Source organism: Macrotis lagotis, chromosome 7 (genome assembly GCF_037893015.1).
Source record: "Macrotis lagotis isolate mMagLag1 chromosome 7, bilby.v1.9.chrom.fasta, whole genome shotgun sequence".
Lineage (NCBI taxonomy): Eukaryota > Metazoa > Chordata > Mammalia > Peramelemorphia > Peramelidae > Macrotis > Macrotis lagotis.
In genome coordinates this window covers 157,211,404-157,239,371 of record NC_133664.1, presented here as the reverse complement: position 1 = coordinate 157,239,371, position 27,968 = coordinate 157,211,404, and the positions used below count along the sequence as shown (strand labels likewise).

The 27,968-nt window shown below is 36.1% G+C and overlaps 1 protein-coding gene and 1 long non-coding RNA gene across 3 annotated transcripts in view; one reads left to right on the top strand and one right to left on the bottom strand.

The window, feature by feature from the left end:
- LOC141493106 (uncharacterized) overlaps positions 1-4,089 on the bottom strand; it is a 36,023-nt gene extending 31,934 nt beyond the window's left edge. The window contains exons 1-2 of the long non-coding RNA XR_012470116.1: positions 4,013-4,089; positions 3,529-3,638 (exon numbers count right to left, since the gene is read on the bottom strand). This is a non-coding gene — a long non-coding RNA (uncharacterized LOC141493106). The remainder of the gene's footprint in view (positions 1-3,528; positions 3,639-4,012) is intronic.
- On the top strand, positions 4,076-27,962 carry GSAP (gamma-secretase activating protein). Of its 2 annotated transcripts, none has more exons than XM_074194005.1 (5): positions 4,076-4,233; positions 17,391-17,467; positions 19,406-19,462; positions 22,772-22,841; positions 23,064-27,962. In XM_074194005.1, the coding sequence occupies exons 1-5, from the start codon at positions 4,143-4,145 to the stop codon at positions 23,147-23,149; spliced, it is 381 nt and encodes a 126-aa protein (XP_074050106.1). In that variant the 5' UTR covers positions 4,076-4,142; the 3' UTR covers positions 23,150-27,962. The 2 variants fall into 2 exon arrangements, with proteins under 2 accessions (XP_074050106.1, XP_074050105.1); XM_074194004.1 differs by having other exon boundaries at positions 23,061-27,962.
- The last annotated feature ends 6 nt before the right edge of the window (positions 27,963-27,968 follow it).

Below are 27,968 nucleotides of genomic sequence, written 5' to 3'. Positions count from 1 at the left end.
TAAACAATGATTTAGAGCTAGATTTAGAGATCATCTAGCATATCCACTTCATTTTACAGACATGGATTTTGAGCCCCATAGAATTTAAGTAATTTACTCATGATTACACAGAGAGTAGGCAGAAGCATTAGATATGAGTGCAAATTCCTGCTCTCTTTTAGTTGTAGATCTTATATTTTCTACTAGATTCTAAGTTCCTTCAACGCAGGAGATTGTCTTTATCTTTGTATGTTCTTCATATGCAATTAAAAAAAGCATTATCATAAGATGAAGGCCACAGTTCTTGAAGGGTTTGTCAGCAGGAAAGAAACTAAAAAAAGTACATGAGTATGGTTCTAGCAATAGATTGATTTTACTCTCTGAGCACCAATCCAGTTAAGAACATTAAGTTCATTACTAGTCTGCTAGTTATCAGGCAATGAATTATTTATTGATAGAAATACAGGAAACAAAAAATATACTACCAAAACAAAATGACCCTCCATCCATCCCTAGTGATAGTGGTAGAGAGACAGAAAAGTGGACTAGAAAAATCATAGTTCTTATATATATATACACATATATATACCTAAATTACACAATGTGATACCTTTGTTCAATGATCAGTGAATTGATACACTGTTGGAGAAACTGAATTATCTCAATATTTTGTCATCATTCATTTGTTTCAGTTATGTCTAACTCCTCATGATTCAATTTGGGCTTTTCTTGGCAAAGATACTGGAGTGTTTGCCATTTCCTTCTCCAGTTCATTTTATAGATGAGGAAACTGAAGCAAACAAGGTTAAATGACTTGCCCTGGGTGACATATTTAGTAAGTGTCTTAGTTCATATTTGAAGTTAGGTCTTCCTTATTCCAGGCATGGCATTCTATCTACTTCACCACCTTGCTGCCCATCTCAATAATTACCTTCTCATCCTGAATGAAAGTAGAAGGTATGAAGAAATCGAAACTAAATAGGATTATTCATGGCTTATCCTCAGAAAGGCAAAAGGAATCGGTAGCTAGTTTCATTATAAGCCAAAGGAAAACATTTGTAAGTGGTTTGGTCATCTCACAATGACTCATGAATACTGTCATGGTAAATATAGGGAAGAAGAACACCATGTGGATAACTGAAATGTCTGTGTCAAAATCTTTTGTAGAGGATGAAGAAGTAGAGTTCTTTTACAACAAATCTGTCAAGATCTATGAAAGCAAGGCACCCTATGCCCTGATGCTTGGTGACTCCTATCTAAAGCCTAGCAAGGGGAGGATGTTAAAACATATTTTGGAAAATGTGGTTTGGTATTAAGAAAGGTTTCAAGATGATTCAGAAGTCTCATGCTTATGTATCCTGAATAATTTCTTAAAGAAACAAGTTAGTAGGTACAGGATATGGCAAGCACTGAACAACATCACCGACACAAAAGAGATTGACCATATTCAAAAAGACAGGAAGCACCTGGTTACTAACATAGGAGTCCTTTCAAAATGAACTGCCTATGTGGAGTCAGGCTATGGGCTAGTAAAAGTAAAGGTATAAATGAGTACCAAATGTGCAGAAAAGATAATAAAAAGCACAGGGTATAATTGGAACAATTCCCACCTGATCCATCTTACTTTTGAAATTTTCAACCTGCCCTTTTAAGCAATTAATACTGAAAATAGGAAATGAATAAAACTGAAGATATTTTACTTCCAATATCCCAAGAACAATACAGTCTCCGCTTCTTTTTCAATCCTGGACCCAGTTTATTGTAAAATTACATGTAAATATTATTTATGGGTAGATTATCATCTGTTCAACTTTTTTTTAAGGTTTTTGCAAGGCAAATGGGGTTAAGTGGCTTGCCCAAGGCCACACAGCTAGGTAATTATTAAGTGTCTGAGACTGTATTTGAACCCAGGTATTCCTGACTCCAGGGCCAGTGCTTTATCCACTGCACCACCTAGCCACCCCATCATCTGTTCAACTTTAATTCAACACTTCAATTCAGTAGACACCAAGCACCAGCTCCTGTTAGGTATTGGGGATAACAAGACAAAAGTATTAAGCATATCTTTGTTTTTGCATTCCTGATAATTACCTAGCTGTGTGATCTTGGGCAAGTCATTCAACCCCATTGGTATTTTTTTGGCAAGGCAATGGGGTTAAGTGACTTGCCCAAGGCCACACAGCTAGGTAATTATGAAATATCTGAGGCCAGATTTGAACTCAGGTGACTTCTGACTCCAGGGCCAGTGCTCTATCCACTATGCCACCTAGCTGCCCCAACCCCATTGTCATGTAAAAACAAAACCAGAAAAACCAACAAGGAAACAAAAATTTTAACTATCAGAAATAATTTCAAAATATTTTTATGGGTTATCACTTGCTTTAGTGCTTATGAAGGTCTTTGCCAACCCAAAGACAATAAAAGAATAAAATGGAAAAGAAAGTAGCGTTCTACCCCACCCCATCCCCAATAGGCAAGCCTGGCACTAACAGAGCTTTCAGAGTATGTGTGACTCTACTGAGAGGGATAAGAGAGCTGAAGGTGATGAAAAGTTACCCTTCATCCTTTGATGAATAAACAGTCTAATTTATTTTGGTGCTTGCCCACAAGATAGATCCACTGGCAGACTGGTAAGCATTTATCTACACTAAATAATGCTAATTCCAGACTGTCAACTGTGCCACATAGACTATGCCAAAAAGCACCAGTGGATTTGATGGAGACAGCAAATGTTTAATCTGGAGAGAGTGTAAAGGAGGATGTGATGGGATCCTTCCTCTCAACGAGTTCATTTGAAGCAGTCATAGGATTTAATCGCCTTATAGACATTTTGAATATTTGTGGGAGAGTGAATCCAAGGTTTATGGGGAAGTGTTTTGCAAAAAAAATGTTCTTATGCCATTTGAGTAAAGAGAATGGTAAATAAGCATGTGGGGGCTCTTGAGATACAGTGTTTGGAGTGAATATCCATAAGAATTATTCCTACTTAGAACCCGGTAAACAATTTTACCCTATGGACTGAATCTAGGAATGCAAATGTGGGTTGAGGGAAGTAGCCCAATGGGCACACTACACATGTGAATTGAGGTTTCCTCAATGTAATATAATCTTTTTTAGAACAGGGACTGTTTCATCTTTGTATACCTACCTCATACCTGACCTATTTGGTGTTCAGTCGAGTCTTACTCCTATAGGTCTTCTTGGTGAAGCTCCTGGAGTGCTTCGCCATTTACTTCTCCAGTGGATTAAGGCAGAGGTTAAGTTGGCCTGGCTCACACAGCTACTAAGTGTCTGAGGTCAGTCACATTTGAACTCGAGTCTTTCTGTCTCCAGGTCCAGGTCTAGGTCTGAATGCATTCAGCTGAAGCATTATTAATCTACCTCACCTCTAGAATAATAAGCACCTGAAAGTTGCTTGTTGATGGGTAAAGTTTCAATATTTGAAGCATTTTTTTAAAATGAGAGAATTCTCTAAAGAACATTCCTCCACGTCCCTCCCCTCCCCTCCCCTTCCAAGAGGTCACCATTTAAAAATGAAAAGCAACAAACCTTAACACACTTCTTAGAGCCGGGAGGGCTGGATTTTATTTCTTATTTTGCTTGTACTCTGTCCTACTGAACTATTTTTCACCGACCCCCAACTCGTCTTCTTTAGGGACCTTTAAAGAAAAAAAATCGTAATGATAATAAAATCTGAACCCTCCAGGCTAATCTGAAGTGTGAAGAGGAAGGCGGTGGCACGCTCATCCTCTCCTCCCTTTCTGACAGACAGGTCCCTTCTTTGGCCTCCCTTCCCTTTTCTTGGGGAGCCAGGTGCTTCCCTGGTGAGGCTGCCCCCCCGACCAGGGCTCAGGACTGACAAGCGCGGGCGCCAGTGGGTGGAGACAGCACCGCGAGCAGAACAAAACCGAAAGCTATGGCCTGGGAGCAGCGTGGAGGAGGAGGAGGAGGAGGAGGAGGAGGAGGAGGAGGAGGAGGGAGGAAGGGGAGGGGGAGGAGGAGGAGGAAGGAGGGAGGAGGGAGAGGATCGTACCGAAAACTCCTGAGACGCAAAGGGCGACGCAGACAGCGTCCGGAATGCGCCCGGCGCGTGGGCTGGAGCGGGTCCAGGCCCCCCGCAGCCGTCCAGGCCCCCCGCAACCGCGGCAGCCTAGCTTGGCACTATGCTTCTCCAGCTGAGCGCCGCTTTTGATCTGCATCAGGATGTGGCCCCGTGGCTGGCCGAGCGTCTGTCTGGCCCAAAGGCAGACTTAGGTGAGGAGGAAAGGAAGCGGCCGCAGGCTGCTGATATCATTATTATTATTTTTTTCTTTAAAGGTCCCTAAAGAAGACAAGTTGGGGGGTCGGTGGAAAATAGATGGTGCTATTAATGATGGTCAGAGTACAACCAATAGAAGAAATAAAATGCACTCTTCTCCTCCTCCTCCTCCTCCTCCTCCTCCTCGTGAGGGGTGTCTCCAGATGTTTCACGACTTGGGTAGTCTGGCTGTCAGAGGACTGGGGAGGAGGGGTGGGAATGGGGCTGCCCGGCACAGGGGAGGAGGGTGTGCATCACGGACCTCTGTTCCACCCAAGCCTCACGCCCTTGCAGACTAAGGTTGAGCGGCTCACTTTGAGATCTTTATTCCCTAGCATCCTGGAATGACCAGACCTGGACCCAGACCCAGACCCAGACCTAGACCTAGACCTAGACTTGGACCCAGACCCAGATCTGGACCTAGACCTAGATCTAGAGCCAGAGCTAGAGCCAGAGCCAGAGTCAGACCTAGATCTAGACCTAGACCTAGACCTAGACCTAGACCTAGACCTAGACTTAGACTTAGACTTAGACTTAGACTTAGACTTAGACTTAGACTTAGACTTGGACACAGACCCAGATCTGGACCTAGACCTAGACTTGGACCCAGATCCAGACCCAGATCTGGACCTAGACCTAGACCTAGACCTAGAGCCAGACCCAGACCCATACCCAGACCACCGGCCTTGATTCCTGCAGATACCCAGTGGAGGTCAGGTTCCTCTAACAGACTTCAGAGTTGGGCTTTTTCCTAGTGGGAAAAGTTCACTAGGCAGCTGAATGAAGCTACCTAGAGGACTCTGCCAAATAAAACAGCCCACACAATATGGAGAAAAATAGGTAAAAAAAATACACCCATTGAAAGAAACATGTCTTTCTCCAGCTGCACAATCTCCATCCAGGTATTTGGATTATTTATACCAATGATGTAAATGAGAGGTGAAATGTAGGACTTCCTAACTTAGAACATTTTGAGTGGGGACCAAATATTCCTCCATGACCCAAACTGCCAACTCGAGAACTTCATTTACCTCAATAAACAAGCATTTATTAATTCCCTACTTTAGAATAGAAGTTGCATATAGGGCTAAGAACAATTTGGATATGGACCAGATATTCATCCATGACCCAACCTATGAACTTGAGAACATTTATTAATTGCCTACTGTGTATTAGACACTGTTAGGTGCTAGAGATATAAGTACAAAGGATGAAAACAATTTCTGCTGCCTGGGAACTTCCATTCTATTGGTGCTGATTAAAAAGTAGATGGCAATAAGATAATGAAATCCTTTCCTGCTGTCTTAATTCTACCCCCCCCCCCACCCCAGGAAATATTGGTACAGATCACAGACAAATGAAGTTTTAGTTTTCAGCTTGGACAAATAATAATGGGAGAAATAATAGGAGAAAAAAGGAAAAATGAATTTCTAAGCTTCTTCCATGAATCTATTTCCCTTCCATGATGGAGATTTTGACTGACTTGGTTTCAACTCCAAAAGTTATTAAAGGATATTGCTGAGTTATTTTCCCTCACTTTACATTTTTATAATGCTTTTTCTCCATTTACTGGTGCTCCTGAAACCTACTATTCCAAATAAACCATTTACCTCAATTCAGTTAAATATTTCACAAGCATCTGCCATGCTCTCAATAGTAGGGATAGAGAGATGAAAATTTACATTTCCTAACCTCAGGGAATTTGTAGTCTTACAGGGGACTATAACCTTTAAACAGATAGTTATAATATGAGTTAGAAAGAGATAAGTGATCAGGACACACTAAAGAAGAATATGAAAGAGGGAGGAAATCATTTCTTTCTCAGAGGTTCAAGGAAAGCTTCTTAAAGGGTAGGCCTTGAAGAAAGGTAGAGTTTCAAGAGGTAGAGAGGTAGAAAGAATTACTTCTGAAACCAGACCGTATAAAAGCATGGAAGGTGGGGAAGGAAAGAAAGAAATAAGGTAATTATTAGCCAGTTTAGTTGGAAGGAGAGTGGGTGAAGGAGAATAGTGTCTGTATTTTAGTTCACTATTGTTCCTCCCTATCTCTTTGCCTTTGACCCAGCCTGCTTTATTTAGTTTTCTGCTATCCATATTCTTATTTTCCCTAATTCTCTCTTCTTATTCTCTTGAAAATACTTGATATTGATGATTTCTTTTTTCTTCCATTTTTTTTGGGTGAGGTAATGGGGTTAAGTGACTTGCCCAAGATCACACAGCTAATAAGTATCAGGGTTGGAATTCTATCCATTACAGTAGCTAGTTGCTCCACAATGACTTTTTAGTGATGTATCTCTTCATGTAATAGAATTCTGTTCCTCCTGCAGCTACTATATTTTAGGACAGGAGATTTTAGATTTATTTTTATGTATTTGACTTTTTTTTGTCAGTTGTTCACTTCCAATAAATATAGAAATAATGTAACTTTGCAGAGTCTAAAGTTTAATTTGTTTCCCAGATGCATTATTCTTGGATGAAAGTACTTTGTTGTGAAGAGAAAGGAAGAGAATAAAACAAATCTTTACTATGGCAATATGAACGATTTATGAAACTATTTAACCTGTGTTCATTAAAGGAGGTGTCTTGATATGCTAATAATCTATAATGTCATTAGTAATGCTACTAATTACAATATGTGTTTTTACATAGCAAATTAGTTTCTATTTTATTTGTCTATCCTAGATATTATCCAGGCATTATATTTTTAAAATCAAGCAATTACAGGTCTACCTATTTTCTTTATTTTTAGGTTTTTACAAGGCAATGGGATTAAGTGACTTGCCCAAGGTCACACAGCTAGGTAATATTAAGTGTCTGAGGCTAAATTTGAACTCCTGACTCCAGGGCCAGTGCTCTATCCACTGTTCCACATAGTTGCCCCTGGTCTACCTATTTTCAACCACAAAATAACACTCTCTTTTAGCATGTAGTCTAGATGACTAAGTGACAAGTGACTGTTAATTAAAAATTACTTGAAATGTGAAATGCCACACATTTCAATAAGGAATTTACTGATAAAGCTCTATTGGAGTCTTGGCTTTGTTAAATTTTCCATGACTAAAAGAATTTTCTACTTGGGTATTTTAACTATATCACTCCAGGCTAGTCACCTTTACCTCTCAAACTGAGTTACCCACTTCACAGGATTGTCCATAGGATTAAATGAAATAATACAATGCCTTGCAAACTTTAAATATTACTATTTATTATTATTATTAATTCATCTATTTTAGAAGTATTTATTTAAAAAGGAGCTATACTAAATTTTGGGAGAGAGAAAGAGATAAATAAGATAAGGTCTCTGCCCTCAAGGAGTTTATATAATCTTCCAGGAGAGGTCATACAAATAATGATAATAAAATAATGTACTTACAATACAATAACCATAATATAAAAATTTGATAAATACTTAAGAAAATCAACAAAATGCCATGAATGTTCTGGGAAGAGTGAATTCATTTCCAATTTAGCTAGAATGTAGAGCATATATATATATATATATATATATATATATATATATCAGAGAACTTTTCTTAAAATGAGAGCCATTTGTGGAGGACAATGGACTATATTTGCTAGATGCCTAGGGGCAGTTGAAGATTTTTGAGCAAGTGAGTATCTTTGAATTAGAAGGTGGAATAATTAATTGGAAGTTGGGAGACACCTAATAAAGGACTACTGCCAATGATTTACCTAACAATTACTGAGAAGTTGTGAGGACCCAGCTGAAGTTATGTAACATGTGTGTGTATGATGGTGAAATTAGTCATTGTTTTCATTGTTGAGATTTAACAGTCTGGGAATAGGAGCAGAAAACTTGGATGGCATGGATTTTACTTATGCCTAGGGCTGAGGATTAGGAGGGTAGAAATAGAAGTCCATAGAACAGGTAGAATCAAGGCAGTGACTGATACCGGTTAGGGAGAAAATCAAGCAAAGCCAGAATGGAGAGATGGGGAAAACAGGGTCATGATAAGGATAGAACAAATTTAGTTCAATCTAAAAAAAGAAAGGCCTTTTTAAAAAATCACTGTTTTCTGTAAACAAGATCTAGAGCTTAAATATTGTGCCTTATAGATTTAAAAGGGGGAGGGGGATGTGGAGTAAAATGCAGAACCTGCCCTCTAATCATTATAAAAAGTTGCCTTATATTCAGAGAGATCTTTGTATATACTTTTTTTGGAGGGGGATAAATCTGCTTATAGGCAACATTTGACCTCTGTACCTATGAGTACCTTGTCAATTTATATTGGGCAGCTGGTATATGGAACCCATTTCAATGAGTTAAAACATTTTTGAATTATATTGCCACTAATCAAACTCAGAAGCATCTTTACTAATACCTCATAGTCCCCTATTTAATTACTTTTCCTTTATTATTTGCTTGAGTTTTAATAATTGACTACGTTAGTCTATGTTAGGGGGTTTTGTTATCTGTTATTCATGTAGCTGGGAATTTTTTTTTGTTTTTGTTTTTGTTTTGGAGGGAAATTGTTGGTGATTTCTGTAGAAGTGTAGAGCATTCACAGAAATGAAACTCCCTTTCACAATATAAATCACCAACTGTTCTATAATTTATATTCTTAGAGTTTCCTGGGATTCTAAAGTGACTTGCTCAAACGACAATTTGTTTTCAAGGTGGAATTTGAATTCTAGAATTTCTCACTTGAGGCCTAAGGCTACTACGTCAAGCTGATTCTCAATGAGATTAGATGGGAAAGCAAAAAAATCATAATTTAAAAATAATTTACTAAAGAACTAACTTCTCAAATTAATTCCTATTCATGTAATCACATCTTTCCTCACTAAACACTAGTATCAGTGTCCTTTCCATATTTTATTGATCAGGAGGCTTTTTTAAAAGAATGATTTGAATATCAAAGGATTGAGAGACCCTTGAGAAAACTGATGAATCCCTTATTAAATATTTTTGCAATATGCTTGCTTCTAAAGTAAAACTTGAAACAAAGGATTGGTATATTGGACATTATTATCAAAAATTTATATCAAGAAAATCACTACTTGATTTAATTTTTGTTCATTCCAAGAATTATCATGCAGATGCAGTTAAAGCCAAATTTTTATTAAGTATGACACAATAAACTCATGAAAAATAATTCTTAGTTTCATTTTTCAAGAAAAAGTTTCAACAAAACATATTTGCTTTGAAACATTATTTCCCATTTTTAAGTTCATCCTTTTTATTTATCTTTTGGTAAGGAGGAGATCTTCTTTTGTTATCATCATAAAAGAATCTGGAATCATTTAAACACCCAGAGTTAATTCTACAAATATCCCTGCTAATTGCAACCACTATTTGTGAAAAAAGAATTGATTCTCTTAGTGGGCTATAGTGTCCATATGGATAAACAACATAGCAATATAGTAGCCAAAAAAGAATACAATTTTAAACTTTGTTTATAGTGGACAAGGGTCTAAAATCAGAACTTAATTCTGCTATTCTCTGCTTTTGTCTGATCCCATGGAGAATTTTGAATTCGGTTATGGGCACCTTTTAGGAAGGACATAGGCAATCTGGAACACAGCCCACAATTCCCAGAAGGGAATGTGTAGACTATGCTGGATCTATCTTTCCATCTTTTGATGGATGAATCCAATGAAGGAACTGGGTATTCTTAGCCTTGAGCAGAGAACTCTTAGAAGAAATATGATGGCTGTCCTAAAGTATTGGCAGGATTGTCTTGTAGTTGAGGAAACAGACTTATTCAGCTTGATTTCAGAAGGCAGAATTAGTATAAATTGGATTCAGATTGCAATAAAGATAATTTTCTAGAAAGTAGAACTATGCTAAAGTGAAATCTAGTGTCTTAGAAGTGAGTTGCTCTTTGCCAGACACCACTAAATGAAGGGTGGATGGGGTGTGTGTGATGTTGTTTCCTATTTGGATATGTGTAGAATATTATAGTCTTTGAGGTCTATTCCAGCTCTAAGATAATTTAAAATATCTAGAATGGTGACAGTGGGAGTGATAAGGGGGGAATAGATAGAAAAAAATGGCAGTGTGTGTGTGTGTGTGTGTGTGTGTGTGTGTGTGTGTGTGTGTGTGTGTGTGTGTGTAACAGAGAGGAAAGAGTCAAAACTAGAATCTCAAGAGGAATTGGATGAATCTAGTGGAAATTATGCTAATTTTAGGGAAATTGATAAATATAACATTTTGTCCTTGCCATTCACTTTTTTCCCCAATCACTAGAAGCATTGCTATTTTGTTGAAGGAAATTGTAATATTTGATAAGAGTTTGTGGAAAGAACAGTAGATTGCACATAGCTCTTTATTTTGAGAGATTCTCTAATATATTGAATTAAAGTTATTTGCTAAAATTCACACAGGCAGTAAGTTGCAGAGGTAGTATTTGAATCCAAGTTATTTGTCTCCAAGCCCAGCTCTTCTATTTGGTGTTATAATTCTTTTTTTTTTTTGGTGATGCAATCAGTGTTAGGTAATTTTTCCAGGGTCACAACATAGCTAGTAAATATCAAATGTCTGAGCCTGGATTTGAACCCAGGTTCTCCTGAAACCATGATCAATGCTCTATCTACTGTGCCACCTAACTGCCCTAGGTACTTTAATTATTGTGCTTTAATTTGTCCATGTGTCTTACCTACCTCTGGACTGTCAGCTTCAGGAGGACAGTCATCACAACTTTGCCTCCCCTTTAGTTCCTAGCAGGGTGTTGAATGAATGATTCGTGGCATTATGGCAACTAGGTGTCATAGCTAATAGAGTCCCAGGCCTAAAATCAGGAATCCCTGAGTTCAAAGCCCTCAGATATTTATTCTGTTCCCTAGAGCAAATCATTTAACCTTTCCAGCCTCAGTTTTCTCATCTGCAGAGTGTGGATAATTATAGCACCTACCTCACAAGACTATGAATATCAATAATTTTTTTCAATTATATATATTTTTTCAATTAATAAGTAGTTTATAATACCTCCTACCTCAATCAAAAGTATAACAAAGATCTTGTAACATATATACATAGTCAAGCAAAACAAATTCCCATATTAAGCCTAAAAATATTGTGACAGTTGGGTTAATGCCCTTTACAAGTTCCCCAAACTTAAAATTCTTAAAGAGAGGATTTAATTACTGCACATAGTAGGCAGTTCAAATGCTTATTCTGTTCCTTTCCCTCTACCCTCCCATTCTGCTTTTGCCCTGGGATTCTTCTTTGTAAACTTGATTTGTAGAAATTGCCCTTCTGTTAGCTCCAATTTTTTTTCATTAATCTGTGAATTAGGAATACCATTAAAATACTACCTCTTTATAAGCTTTCTTAATTGGAGTCAGTACATTACATACCAATTTCTAAACACATCAGAGACAGTTTCCTTTTCTGTAAAAAGAGTAATTTGGAATAGATAACCATGCAAATTTTTAAATGTATTGGAAAAAAATTCAGCTAAAACTTTCTAAAATGATTTTAATTGTTGTTAAAACAGGAAATATGATCTATTACAAGCAAAATTTTTCAGATTAGATCATCTAGGGACCATGATATATTAGAATTTGAGTTATAGAAGGTATATTAGAGACATTATATTTGAACTGATTTGAAAGAAAATTTCATTATCACAGTTTGTGGTACTCATATGATAGCATTTTGATGGTTTAAATGTTGCCTGATTCTAAATTTTATTGAGTTAATTTCTTTTTATACCATTCTTCTTACTTGTTCAGATGTTTTCTCTACTGCCTATTTTTTTTCATGGTTTCCTGACCTGAGAACAACCTTTCTTTTAGCCCATTCTGCCTAAGAAATGCTACTCACATGATGAGGTTCATTTTCTATTGGTTCTGGAAGAGTTTTCTTTGATAATAATTACCATTAGACTTTACATTGATTGTTAAAAAGACATCTACATATGCTTTTGAAATAGAAATCAAATATTTCTTAGAATCTAAGGAAAATCATGTACAATAAAGAGAAGGGAGTCAGCTTTCCTCTTTTGGGGAGTAGGGAGGAAAATGATACTTTTATCTCAATTCAATAATTGCTTAGTGTCTGCTTCATACAAAACATTGTTTTAAGCACTTTTTGCCCCTTTTAAAAATAATTTTGAATACAAAATTTTGTCTTTAAGAATCAAAAGATAGGTCATTTACTATCTTCTTGTAAGTGACAGAGTTTGTGCTTGGACTTGGGTAGTAGTAGCATATAGAATAGAAATTGTGGCACACTGGTGTCTGTTTTATATAAGCAGTGATTTTGCAGTCAACAAAAAAGAAAAAAATTAACTTCTCTATTTTTATCAGGGTTAATGTTGAAAGTTCTTTTCTATCAAAATTTTTTCACAAGTGCTGAACTTAAAGCCATATTTCCTCATTTGAAATTGCAACATTTCCTCCTCTGGACTTTCCAGTGATATTTAATTAGAGGATGATCATAAAGAATGATTAAGTAAAGATGGAATTATACTTATTCATAAAGGGTGACATGAGCAAGCTTATTCAGGGGCAAAAGGCTGATGGGCAAACAAATTATGGTGAAACATTTGACTCTGAATTTCCTGAGTTGCTAAATATTACATGCAATATAGAATGAAAACAATTTGTCTTTTGTAGGAATTGGTAATCCTTGTACTGTTTTTACTATCTGGCCTCTCCCTCAGTTATTCTGAGCATCTGAGTCTATTCCATCTGCCAAATTAGATCATCATATCACTGGATAGGGCATGTATAGAATTCTATGTTTTCTGTAGCTTTTAGATTACTGGAGCTCCAGCAATTATTAACAAATGAAAATGATCTTTAATGAAATAATTATTCCCTTTTCTAACTTATAGCAAAATGAGAATCTTTCCTTTCATTAAATTTTCACTGATCTGAGAATGACAAGTATTTTAGGGAAAAGAAAAGTGATTTTCCTAATAAGATTTTTTTCTTTTTAATTCAGTTAAAATATTATTTATGTTGAACTAAATTCTTTTAAGGCACAGCTCTAGGTATTAAGACCTATAAAGATGAACTGAAACCTTTTTAAATAATCTTTTAGAAGTCTCTGTTGGCATCAGTATAATCTTTGAGGATGTGAGAAAAATTATTTTCAAACTAACAATAAAGTATTAAATTATAAATTGTGTCAAGGTGAAATAGATGCTTCTAGAGTGATTTCCAGGGAGAAAATATTTATAAAAATTTTATGAGATTATTGCAGGGTTAATTTTGTTATAGTTTGAGTGTTGTTGTTTTGAGAAATTCACTCTTACACGTACTGCAAGTCAAATATGCAGAGTTCATGGTCATATTTACTTCTATTTCATCTGAGACATACCTTTCCCTTAATGCACCAGCAAATTGATCCTATCTTTTGAGATAAAATTCAACCTTTCTCAAATATAAGCCAGTTTGCAAATGATTACCATATCCTAAAATGTCATATAATTTGCTACTTTCCATATAGACAATATTTTTCCTATTTAGAAAAAAAACTCAAATACTAATACTATTTGGGAGGAAATGAAACAACAAACCATAACATGTAAGAAGCTAATATAATTTCATTTTGATAAGTTTTTGAAGAAGCAAAAGAGGAATTTCTTCTCAATGAATCTTTTATAACTTTTATTTTCTGTTGGTCTCCCTACTTCTTTCAAACCTGTCACTCTTCTTTGAGTCTGGCAGATTCTTGATATTGTCCTCTATTATTCTATCCATCTGAACACTGTCTATTATATTCAGTTGATATTTCTTACTAACTCTTCGTTCACAGGACCTCTTGTACCTGTCTTCTCATACAACTACTACTTTAATTCAGGTCTTATCACTTCTTAGCTGGACTGTCATGATGGTCCTCTAACTGGTGTCCTTGTCTTAAATCTCTCTCACTCCATCCTCCTTCATTCAGTGATTCAGTAGTTTTCCTCAGGTGTAAGTCTGACCACAATAGTCCTCTGCCACTTAATAAACTGGAATTTCTCTTTATTGCTTTTAGAATGAAATACAAAATTCTCCAGTTTTTAAATCCTTAAGCACAACTTATCCCCAACATACTGTTCCAGCCTCATTATACATTTTTCCCCTCCCTGAATTCTTTAGTTCTGATAAATCAGTCTTTTGCTCTTCCTCCAAAACAACATTCTATCTTTCCTCTGCCTGCCTTTTATATTCATTGTCCTCCTTGCCTTTTCCTTATCACTCCTACCTGGTGGAACCCTTTACTTCTTTCAAGATTCATTTTTGACCATCACCTTCTACATGTAGTTTTTCCTGATCATCCAACTACTAGCACTATCTTTTCCTAAACTACCTTGTATTTAGTTTGCACATTAATTCTTTATATACGTCTTCCCCCTGATAGGATATAAGTTCCTTCAGTGTAGGAATTGTTTTATTTTTGTTTTTGCATTTCCTGGCATATGGTAGGTACTCAATAATTTTTTACTGATTCCTAGCAGAAGAGCATTCAACACAGAGAACAGATAAGTAAAGGCATGGAGAAAGGCAAGTCTGAGGGTGTTTATGTGGAATAAATAATAGTCCATTTTAACTAGAGAATAGAATATATGTAGTGTGTAGTGTGAGGTAAGAAATGCAATAAAAAAGTAAGCTATTGCTAGATTGAGTTAAGCCTTGAATACCAAATAAGACTTGAATTTAATAATAGGGAAGCTCCAAAGGGCTTTTTCTTTTTTAAATTTGAGTTCCAAATTCTCTCCCTCACCTATTCATTGAGAAGACAAGCAATATGACACCCATTATATGTGTGATGCAAAACATATTTGTTTTAGGTTTTTTGCAAGGCAAACGGGGTTAAGTGGCTTGCCCAAGGCCACACAGCTAGGTAATTATTAAGTGTCTGAGACCGGATTTGAACCCAGGTACTCCTGACTCTGGGGCCAGTGCTTTATCCACTATGCCACCTAGCTGCCCCTAAAACATATTACTTTACAAAGAAAGTGAGAAAAATGAAGTGACAAATTATCCTTCAATACATACTTGGTGTTCATCTATTTTCTCTCTGGAAGTAAATGGCATTTTTCATTGTTTAAACTTTGTAATTGCCTTGGATCATTTATTGATCAGAGTAGCTAAGTCTTTCACAATTGGTTATTGTTTCAGTATTGCTATTATTGTATGCAGTAATCTCCTGGTTCTGCTCACTTAACTTTGCATCAATTCATATAAATTTTCTCAGGTTTTTCCAAAACCATCTTGCTCATCATTTCTTATAGCATAATAGTATTCCATCACAATCATAAACCACAACAATGTTCAGCCATTCCCCATTCAGTGGAGAGAATTCCCTGAAATAGCAACAAGGATAAAGATAAAGTGATCTAAATAGATTTAAAAGGAAAATAATAATAATAATAAGAGCTACATTTATCAAGCATCTACAATGTCAGTCCTAAGCACTTGCAAATATTATTTATTTAATTTTCACAACAACCTTTGGGGGTAGGTACTATTATTATCTCTATTCCATAGTTGTTGAGGCAAAGAGAAATATGACTTGCTCAGATTCACACAACTAGCAAGTGTTTGAGGCTGAAATGGAACTCAGGTCTTCCCGACCTTAGGTCTAGTGCTCTATCCATTGTGCCACCTAGCTGCCTCTTAAAAATAAAAAAACTTCTAAAAAAATTCTTGAAATCCATTTATGCTATTTTGCTCTTGGCTTTATTAATATTGTGTGCCAGTCTCCAGGTTGTGTTTTTTTTTAATAACTGGATCTCCCTAGCCTGGAAATGGAGGGATTACTCATAGGTTCAATCCCACCATTGATAGGTATCCTAGCTTCCACTTGCTGATTTGCCCTTATTGGAGTAACCTGATAGCCCCTGATACTGAACTTAATGTATTCACACAAACAGCATGGTCCACTGCTGATCAGAACTCCTGAATTAAGAGGTTTATCAGTCTCATCATTCTCTCATCACCTGGATTATAGGCATCTACCATAATGCCAGATCCATTCTTGATACTTTATTCATTACTTTAGTACTTGCCTTACACCAAGTCATTTCATCTCTCCTGTCCTCGTTTCTTCCATTAAAATGAGAGGCAACATGACATAGAGTATAAAAAGTCAGCCTTTGCCTAGGAACATCTGGGACTCTCTCAGTCAAGGCAAGTCACTTCTCTTTTCCTTTCAAAAACTCTCTTAGACTACAAATTTTAGACTACATATACAGAGTTAGTTGCTAACTTTGATTGACAGTGGGAGTTTGCCCCCTGGGAATTTCCTATAGCAGTGAAATTACAAGTTTGATACTTGACCCCTCCTTCTTTCTCCTCCTGTTCCCCCTCCCCGATAGAGGAAAAATTATTGAGCCATAGTGGAATTAATAGTGATGCTAAGGAGGGGCCTAACTCAGGTTCAGGTTCAGTATTGGAATATATATACATGTATATATTTTATAATTGTAGATTATATGATATCTAATACATACAATGTAATATATTATATATATCCACATTTATGTGTGCATGTATATATGTATGTAAATCCAGGGATGTGATGGCAAATATTTAACAACTAAATATCCAGAAAAAAATTATACATGGCACACTTTTAAGTTTAATCTGCATTATTACCATGAATATCATTGGTAATGATTTTTGCTAAAATGGTGATAGATGTATATCTTCTTCTTTCAGTCCATAATACATATTTCTAGATTTGGGTGTAGAAAAATCTTTAGAGAGGGAATCTGCTGGAGAGGCAGGCTGGGTTAGAGTGGATTTTGATTTCAAATATCCCCTTCAAATATCCTCTAGTTTTTCCTATGTGAAAGGATGATGTTGAATTGACCAGGTGTTAACTTCTAAGTCTAGAGTATATTGACTTGTGAAAGTAACTTTATCCATTATGAAAATAACTTTATCCATTATCTTATTTAAAAATCTATAAAGTACTTGCTATGAGATGCCCAAGAATATATTTTCTATTGTAAAGGATTTCCTGGTATTTGGGGTGACTATGTCAGTCAACTAGGATTTATTAAACACTTTCTTTGTGCCAGTCACTATTAGTTTTTCTGTTTTTTTATTATTACTAAATGATAATTTTGCTTCACAGATTAAAAAATGACTTTTTCCAGTGGTTTACCAATACACCAGTACTTCTTTAACTTAATATTATCTTATTTCAGATCCAGTTGAGAATAATTATGAAACCCTTCATGTAGTCAATGTTGAAAGAAATGGAAAAGTTATTTACAGTTGTAAGGTATGTCTGTACCCCTTTTATGCAGAACTAGATGTTGTGAGGAAAAAATTGAATGTTAACCTTTAGCTTATAATTTTTTTTGGTAAAACTTAATGTCAGAATTCAATTTCTAAATATTACATGCTACAAAACTCTTGCATAATTCCATTTTTCTAGAAATAAAACTGTAATGAAATGCTGAAAAGCAAATAAATTTCATTAAATAACCATTGGCCTGTAAGTCTTCAAATACTCCTCAGAAAACAGCAAAAAGATGTTGTTCATAGACCCATTAAATTAAATAATTGATATTTTTGTGGGGAGTATATATTAATTTTAACAGTGCAATATGTCCTACTCTAAGCTTTATTTCCTCTTTTCAAAGGGGATTTTTCTAAGGGAATTTCCCTTTCTAAGGGATCCCCTTCTAAGGATGTTTCATGAATTTTATTCTTTTGTTATTATTTTCATAATTGTCATTACATAATTTTGGGGGTTACGCTTTCTTCTTTTTATGTCACTTAATATGTCTTTCTATTAAATACATGGTTTTTTAATCACCTGGGACCTGTGACATCATCCATATTGTTTAGCTTCTAGACTTCCAGTATGATAATTTCCTCTACCAATGTAGTTTAGCCAATTTTCTATAACTCTGTCTAAGAAAGTTGTCTGAGCAACTAAAATATTTGGTTGACTTGCCCCTGATCATATGGCTGATTTATTTCAGAGGTAGACCTGAAAAATTCAGGTCTTTCTGTCTCCAAGTTTAACTTTTCCCTACATCAGTTGATCTTTCTAAGTCTTCCAATATTTCTTTGTTTTCATTACTTTTATAATTTCTTGTGCAATATTTTATTGCATTTATGCAGCACAATTTGTTCAGCCATCTTCTAACTGTTGTGCATATTAATTGCATCTAGCTTTTGATAATACATATAATGCTTTTGGGATATTTTGGTACAGATAGATCTTTTTATCTTGTCATCATTCTTGAGATATGGACATAATAATAAATTACTTGCCAAAGTATGTGAACACTTTTGTACCTCTAAATAACTTTTTAATAGTACTAATTTTTTGAAAACTTAAAGTATCATTAACAAAAATCTCTTATCAGCTAGAATTAAACATATTCAAATTTTTTTCAGGAAAAGTTTTTTGATACATTTACCAAGTCTGTTGTAACTATTTTGGGTTTAAATAGTTAAAGTTTTAAAGGTGAATCTCAAAGGGAAAAAAAATCACAGCTTTATTCTGTAGATAGTATACTCTTTTCCTTTAACTATGTAAAGTAAGCTCATAGTTTTAGCTGCTAATGTTTTTTTTTTTTTTTTTTTGTCAAGGGCTATGAGTATTACTTCCCTTCTTTCAGAATACATGTTCAGCCCATTTAGACAGGGACAATGTGTTTCCCACGCTGCCTAGTCACACAGTGCCTACTTTCTGCCAAATTGTTACCTTATTTGAACTTTTTTTGTTTTTAAACTAGCAGGATCTCAGTTGCTCAAAATATATAACTTTTAATAAAATGAATGACTGATTTATTTTAGCTTTAAAAAAGTATTGACTTTATTTGGCCTGCTGTAATAGATCTTCCTCCTATAAACACAAACAAATCTGGGATAGCCAATTAGCAGAAAATAGGGACATGTCCTTTAACTTCAAAATTTTTCCTACTGAATTTTATTGTCTTAATGTTGGTTTTATTGATATTTTTGTAGTCATTGGGTACATTGTCCTTTTAGCTGTTTTTCTTCACTTTGTATCTCTCTCTCTCTCTCTCTCTCTCTCTCTATATATATATATATATTTATATTTGTATATATATATATATGTATCTGAATTTTTCACATTTCTCACTGTTTACTTTGAACCATTTCCTTGGACCCAGTGGTTGGGTACTTTTTTATTTCCATATTTTTTGTTATAAATTTTAAACAATTGATTTTTTAATAGGATAAGAAGAGAAATGTCTTCTTTGGATTATATGACCTCCATACTAGAAAAAATGAGGTAAGACAGCAGAAGTCATATGTTGTTATGCTCAGTATTTACCTTCTTGGTTTTACATTCTTTTCTTTCCTTTACCTTGTTTCTTAGTTATAAATAATTTCCTAAATCTTTCAGTTTTTGCCCTTTTCTTTGTACCATTCCCATTTAAAAAAAGAAGCATTTCAAGAGTTCTAGGATCAAAACACTAAATTGTAGAAATCAACATGAAAATTTCTAGCTAGTGCTTTAATACTAAAGTTACATACATGAAGAATGATTGAGGTAAAATATCAGCATGGTGGAGAGAAGGAAGACAAAGCACAAAAGTTTCTATTTATAAGAGCTAGTCAGCCAACAGTTATTTAAGTACCTATTATGTCAACTCTGTGTTAAGACCTGAGGATGCAAAGAAAGGTAAAAATGTAGTTTATTCTCAGCAAGCTTATCTTCACTTTGGGGAAAAAATATGCCAACAGCTGTGTTCATATAAAATTCTATACACAGAATATGGAAGGTAATGTCAGAGAAGAAGCAATAGTAGTGGAGGATGAGGAAGGAAAGAGATTGGGAAAGACTTCCAGAATATGGGATTTGAGGTAATTCTTGAAGGAAATCAGGAAAGCTAGTAGGTGAAGGTAATGGAGAAGAACATTCCAAGCATGGGAGAAAGCTAGTACAAAAGCATAAGCTGTCGAGTGAATGAGGAATATCAAAGAAAGCTGATTTAATTGGATTATAAAGGTTTTGGGGGTGGAATGAATTGTAAGAAGACTGGAAAGATAGGAAGAAGCCAGGCTGTAATGGGCATTAAAGCCCAAACAGGGAATTTTATATTTGATCAGAGGTTATTGGAAACAATTGGAGTTTATTGAACAGGTAATTGCCCTGGAGAGAGCTGTATTTTTAATAAATCCCTTTGGTGCCTGAGTGGAGAACTGATTTTAGTGAAGGCAGGTCTGAAATGGGGAGTCCAAGAGAAAGTCTTTTCAGTAATACAGATCTGAGGTGATGAAGACCTGCCCCTGGGTGGTAATTATGTCCAAGGAGAGAAGGGAGCAATGAGAGATGTTGTGAAGGTAGAGATGATGAGACTTGGCAATAGATTGCATATAGGAAGTAAATATGAATGATAAGTGGACGATATCAAGGATTCAAGCCTGGGTAATTAAAAGAATGGCATTACACTCCAGAAAAGTTTGGAAGGGGGGAATGCTATTTGGGGAAAGATAATGAATTCTGCTTTGAACTTGTTGAATTTGAGAAGTCTGTAGGACATCCAGTTTGAGTTGTCCATAAGGCAACTGATTATATGAGACTGGAGCTCAGGAGGGAGATGAAGGCTTGTCATGTAGGTCTTTGAATATCTGTCTAGAGATGATCCTTAAATCCATGGGAGTTGTTGATATTACCAAGTGACACAATTTAGTGAGGGGAAGAGAAGAGAGCCCGGACCAGAGCTTTACACCATCTGTAATGGGTGGTGTGTGTGTGTGTGTGTTAAACAGAGCAAGATCAGGAAAATCCCAAATCAAGGTGAAGCATGAGGCATTTTCTATTGATACTATTTCATGCAAGAAATGAGCCCATGACAGAGTCCTTTTGTGGTGACTGAATATGAGCCACGTCCCTTCCATTTAAGCTGTGGTTGAACAGCCGTGGCTGCAGATATATTCCAGATATTGCTTTGGGAGGCTCCCACCCTACCACAGGAACCCCTAGAACAAGGCTGGCTGATTATGGGAACTTCTGCTTTGCTGGTTGGGGCTATTTAGCCAGAGAATTTACAGGAAGCAGGTTGAGTGGCCTGCCAGCTTGCTTCCCCCCCACCCCCCGCCACTGCCACTGCCTCACTGCCCTCCTTGTTGTTCTTTGAACTAGATACTCCATTTCTAGACACCCAGCATTTCACTGGCTGTTGCTTATACCTTGAATTCTTTTACTCCTCATTTCCGTCTTTTATCTTCCCTGGGTTCCTTCAAGTCTTAGCATCCTACTTTCTAAAAGAAGGCTTTCCCTATCCCTCTTAATGCAATTAATCCATTTGTTGATTGTTATACATTATACTCTAACCATATCTTCTTGTGTGGAATTGGTATTTTTGCATGTTATCTCCCCCATTAGTAGGTGAGTCCATTGAGAGTGGGGACCGCTTATCTCTTTCTTCACATCTCCTAAAGCAGGTGCTAAATCAATGTTTATTAAATGACAAGTAATTCTGGTGAATCCTACAAGTTGGCTTTTGTGTTTCTGTGGTTTTATAGAGAGAACACTCATGAAAACAGGATAGATGAGGTTCTGGATAAAATATCTGGGCATTGTCAAATAACACTGAATATTTGGGGGGACTTGGACATGTTTCACATGGTATAACTGTACTCTGCTGATAGCCCTCTCTTTAGTAATGTGACCCTTAAGCATCATCTATTTCTATTGCTTTTGTTGTCCAAGGTTCAGGAACCAGCATCCCTAAGGGGAATAGGTCCTGTTCAGAAGTTACTTCTCAAATCAGTGGTTTCTATGTTCTTGAGAATATTGGCAAAGACATATCAATGGATATACTTAATCTGAACTTTTTGGATACACACACAAATTCATTTACCCTACAACTCATAAATAGGTGATATATATATATTCTTATTAACTTTTGACTTTTAACATACAGACTTAGATTTATTCCACTTATTTAAACCTACGCTCTTTAATGTACATACTCTTTGACCTATTTTTTATGTACATCCTTTTGACCTATCAAATGACAATTATATTCTGAAACCCTGACAATTGGTAAAATTAGGCCCTTAACTTTTTCTTTTGCTTATTGTTCAAGGTCCAAGACTCCTTCCCTTTTATATTTTCTGAGTGATCCTAATTTGCTTTTTAAAGAGTGTGAATAATCCCCAGTTATTCCTAACTCTTCACTCAGTTTCCCTCTTTTGGAGTGGATAAACTTTCCAGTTTACTAACTAGCTTTTTAAAGAGGCCAGACTTTAATCTTTTTTTGACATTTTGAATCTATCCAAAAATTCTCTACCAAATAAAAATAGAGCTTTAAACAGAGTTAAAACAGAGTTAAAAAGTTTTCCTAATAAGCTGCAGAAATTCTTACTAGAGAGCTCAAAGTAAACACTATTATCTACGGAAATTGTAGTGATGCTTTTGGGTTAGATTTTAAAGGTAATGGAATTTTGGTTTGCCAGTATTAGCCTTGCTAATTATTATTAAAAGTAAAATTACAGTAATTTTTTAAAAGAAGACTTTTTAAGATGATAAAAGTTTAGGATTGCTATTTAACTTGAAACTCCATAATAACAAAATTTTATTTCTAAATAGCATCTGTATACGTTTGAGAAAGATTTGCAAGTTGTCAGTTGCTCTGTCAACCGTGAGAAAACATTACTTGGTAAGTGATACTCTCTTGAATTTTTGCAATAATAATTTATTCTATATTATCCACTTTTAGGGAGTTGACTTAATTAGATAAATTAGCAGACCCTAATGTACAAGAAAGCATTGGTTGTGCTATGTTTCAACTTATGTTATTTTGTCATTTCCGTTCCCTGGCATAAAATGAAAATCATTCTAAAATCTCTAATAAAGTTTTCTGGTTTTCTTCCATTAGCAGTTAGTTTTGTACAATCAGCTAAGCAAAGAAGGAATGAACTTCAACCAGGTAATACTGTCATTTTTTACTGTATTTATAAGTTGTGACTAATATTTTTTCAGTTTTTTTCATAGAAAAAAATAGAAATTTATTAAGTGCTTGTTATGAGTTTGGCACTGTACAAGCATTGATACAAACAAAAAAGAAAGTTAGTACTTGCCCTAAAGAAGCTTATATTCAAATGGGGAAGCTGAAAAGTGGATTTTGAAGGGAAAAGGAGGAAGAGCCTCAGTTTTGGGGCATTTTTAAAGTCCAGAAAGTCAAGAACAGGTCTTGGAGGCGAATGATGGCCTGTTGGCCTGGGCCCATCTGAAAAATATATAAAATTTCAAGTGTTCTGAATATGAATTATTCTGTTTTTAGAATGCAAGCATCTAAAAGTATGAGATGCATGAGTTATGCATAATGCCAAATACATGATGAATGCTAAACAAATACTCATTGTGCCCACCTTTGAAAGTCAAGCTTCTCTGTGAAGCTTTATCTAGTACCCCAGTGTCCTTTCCTTCCCATGAATTAGTACTTTTGGGTGGGTCTTTAGCACTGACCTAATATTTATATATTCTTTGTATTATCAGTTCTCATGTGATTTCATGATACAAAAAACCTCTATGTAAACCTTGAGTTTGAAATATGCAAGCTTGAGCTTGAAAACTTACCCTGGGTCTGCCTCTAGGAAGCATTCTCTGACCTCCATAGATTTTTTGTCATGGCCAATTCATAGCTGCAAGTGAGCTAAAAAGAGGTGAATACTGAGATCATCAGCCAGTTGCTCTGGAAAGACCATTCATTTTTGCATTCTACAAAATTTTTTCATTAATTAAGTGCATTTAAGGGGGAAAGATTTTCGATGAAAACGTGAGTTTACTTCTCTACAGGATCTGCAGCCCCATTCTTAATCTTTCCATTTTCACTCTAGGGGATGTATTAATTATTCTTCTGTTCCTTTCTTTTCCACCAGCTTTTTTTCCATCCCTGGAATCTAGGGCCAAGGTTGTTTGATCAGATAGGACCCTTGTTCTTCCATGAAGAGGCTGTCTCTTGCCCCACCAAAATTAAATGGGATATAATATTTGGCTCTCTTTTGTCATTGCTTTCAAAACCTTGGGTCAGGTATAGCTTTTAGACTGGAATATCTGGGTAGCATCTGTCTACATCTAAAATAGGAAGAGGTCAGCATACCTGGGTCTTGTAGGAATCTTAGTGTAACTACTCACCCTATCCCTTGACCTTTTCCCTCTTTCCTGGTAGGTGTCCATTGAAATATTTTGGTTTTGTAAAAATGAGATAAAATTGACTCATTTTTAGTTGATTACCATATTGTACAATAATGATTATAGGACCGAGATAGGGACCATACCTGTGATTTCATTGGGCAAGGGATCTCCCAGTTGAGAGAATTCATTTTACTAGTATCCTCTCTACAATTTATAGCCTTAGAATGGACTAGAACACTGAAAGTTTAAGTCACTTATCCAGTGTGACCTAGCCAATATGTGACATGGGTTAAATTTGTCCACAGGTCTGGTTTTGAAACTGGCTTTCCAGACACTACACCATAGGTAATTAAATGCATCAGATTAGCTTTGTGAAAAGTTTCATTTGATAAGAGACCTAAGCTTTGTTCCTATATCCTCAACCTTCATAGTTTCATAGTACTTGGTGAGGGAGAAGGGAACAAGCCTATTAAGCACCATAATACCAGACCCTATGCTAAGTGCTTTACATTTATAATATAAAGATATGGATCCACATTGATTAATGATAGGGACATGATCCTGGAGAGATGGGCTGAGCACTTCCATAATGTTCTTAAACAGACCATCATCAATCATTGCAGAAGTCTTTGACCATTTACCTCAAGTTGAAATCAATCAGTTGAAGTTCCAACTGAAGAAGAGGTTTTGAATGCAATTAGACTCCTTTCAAGTGATAAAGCACCTGGTGTTGATTCTATTCCAGTTGAGATCTACAACATGGGGGGGGTCTTTCTCTTACAAAAACCAACAAATTTTCCAGATTATATGGCATGAAGAGGGTAACCCCCAAGAATTCAAGTATGCCTCCATTATCCATCTCTATAAAGGCAAAGAGAATAAATTGTCCTGTGACAATTACAGGAGTATTTCTCTTTTAGTCATTGCTGGTAAGATTCTTTCCAGAGTCCTTCTCAACAGGCTGATACTTCACTTGGAAGATGGTCACCTCCCTGAGAGTCATTGTGGCTTCAGTAAAAGTCAAGGAACAGTCAATATGTTTTGCTGCCCAACAACTCCAGGAAAAATGTCAGGAACAGAACAGAAGTCTGTATAAAACATTTGTAAATCTGATCAAGGCCTTTGATACCATCAATTGTGATGGTTTATAGAAAATTATATCAAAATTTGGTTGCCCAGAGTTCATCAATATTGTATGTCAATTCCATGATGTCATGGGTTCTGGATGCCTGCCTGGGTTCTGGATAGTGGATGATGCTCTTGAGATTTCCCAGTCACTAATGGAATGAAACAAGAATGTGTCCTTCCTCTCATACTTTTTAGCATGATGTTTTCATCCAAGTTATTGAAGTCTTCACTGAGAGTGAGCATGGCCTCAAGGTCAGCTACTGCACTGATGGCAGATTCTTCAACTTGAAAAGGCCTCAAGCCAAGACCAAAGTGGAGGGAGTGTTGGTGCATGATCTTCTGTTTGCAGATGTCCTTTGAAGCTGAGATGAAGAAAGTATAGATGCTGCTTGTGCTAATTTTGATCTAATAATTCACAGCAAGAAAACTCAGGTGCTCCATCAGCTAGCACCAAACCATCCATATGTGGAACCATGGATTACAGTAAATGGAGAAGATTTGAGTACTGTGGACAAGTTCACTTACCTTGGCAGTGTCCTTTCCAAAGAAGTACATATTGACAATCAGGTTGATGCATTAATTGCTAGAGCTAACTCAGTATTTGGGAGGCTCCAAATGAAAGTGTGGGAGAGAAGAGGTATTTAGACTAAGTACCAAATTGAAGGTCTACAGAACCATTGTGCTGACCTCATTGCTATATGCCTGTGAAACCTGGACAGTTCACCAGTACCACATCAGGAAACTGAATCACTTCCATTTAAATTGTCTTGGGAAGATACTGAAGATCATCTGGCAGGAGAAGATACCAGACACTGAGGTCCTTTCTCAAGCTAAACTACCTAGCATTCCAACATTACTATAGAGACTGCAGCTACAATGTGCTGGACATGTTGTTAGAATGCCAGATGTCCACCTGCCAAAAAATCTATTTTATGGAGAACTCACACAGAGTAAGTGCTCACAAGGGGGTCAGAAGAAGTGATACTGAGACACCCTGAAGGTCTTATTGAAAGAACTTTAGAATTGATTGACAAGAACCAACCAACCAATAGTATATACTACAATAATAAATATTATGTCATTTGAACCTTAAAATAAACTTTTGAGGTAGGTGCTTTTACCCCTATTTTTACAGTTGATGAAACTGAGGCAGACAGACATTAATGACTTCCCTAGCAGTGAGTATCTGAGCCTGAATTTGAACTAAGCTCTTTCTGATTCTGGGCCCAGTGCCCTGTCTGCTGTTCCTCTTAGCCACCTCCTAGATGACATGCCATCTACAAACAGCTTTTTTTTTTTACGTTTTTTTTTTGCAAGGCAAATGGGGTTAAATGGCTTGCCCAAGGCCACACAGCTAGGTAATTATTAAGTGTCTGAGACCAGATTTGAACCCAGGTACTCCTGACTCTAGGGCCGGTACTTTATCCACTATGCCACCTAGCTGCCCCTACAGACAGCTTTAAATAACAAGAGTTGTTATATATCTGTGGAGGTTATCTCCCCAATTAGATCACAGGGCTGTTTTTCTCGAATTAGAGAGAGTGGTTAGAATTTTCAATGAATGTAGCAAGAGCATCCCAGTTGGGCATCTGTTGCCCTTTTTACTTTACTACTGTTGCCACAATGTCTCTTGTCTCTTAGTTATAAATAAAATCTCCTTTCCTCAGGATTGTTTGACAGCCTTATAAAATGAACCTATAAACAATCTAAAAAAAATCAAAATGCTATATCTCTGGTTGTAATCTTTTCCCGCTTTGATTCTCTTTCTTTGAATTATCTTTTCTCTTTACCAATCATACCACCTCCTGGGGAAATCCCTCCTGGGACCTCTTTTTTTCCTTAAAACAGAAATCTTTATTTGGGTCTAGAGCCTCATTGGGAAATATAGTTCCCATGTTTGTACCTATCACACACACATCTACACATCTACATATGTATATATATATATATATGTATGTATGTATGTATGTATATATATATGTTCCTTTGTGCAGAAGGAATGGGAGGTATCTGCTTTGGTCAATTTGGAGGAGCAAAAAAATGTATACATGAAAAGATCTCTTGGGAGCATTTCACAATTGTTCATGAGTGGTAATTAGAATTAGTGGACCTAAAGTGCTTATAGAAGGAATAGAGAAAAGGGAACTGTAGAGATATTGCGAGATTCCCATCAACAGAACTAAAATCAATTGTATTCGAGAGGTAGGGAATTGGGAAGAGTTAATGATAATACTAATGAAGAATGATGAAATAACCAACTGAAAGTAGTGAAGTAAGAAGCAGATTTTTGAGTAGAAGATAAGCTCAGTTGTAGAGATGCTGACGATGAGGTACAGTCAGAGCATTATGTAGGCAGTTGGAAATATGGAACTGGAACTCAGAAGAGCTTTGGAAGTCATTGGAGTGGAGGTGACTTGAAATGATAGCAACAAATAGAGATATCAAGAGACAGAGTTTTCAGTGACCCAGTATAGAATTGGAAAATATCTAAAGAATTTATACTTAGGAAGAAGAAACAACA

Excerpts from the sequence above, each read along its gene's own strand:
- GSAP (XM_074194004.1), top strand. The coding sequence starts at position 4,143 with ATGCTTCTCCAGCTGAGCGCCGCTTTTGATCTGCATCAGGATGTGGCC. Across the intron at positions 17,468-19,405 it reads AAGTTATTTACAGTTGTAAG|GATAAGAAGAGAAATGTCTT; the intron begins GTATGTCTGTAC and ends ATTTTTTAATAG. Across the intron at positions 19,463-22,771 it reads TCCATACTAGAAAAAATGAG|CATCTGTATACGTTTGAGAA; the intron begins GTAAGACAGCAG and ends ATTTCTAAATAG.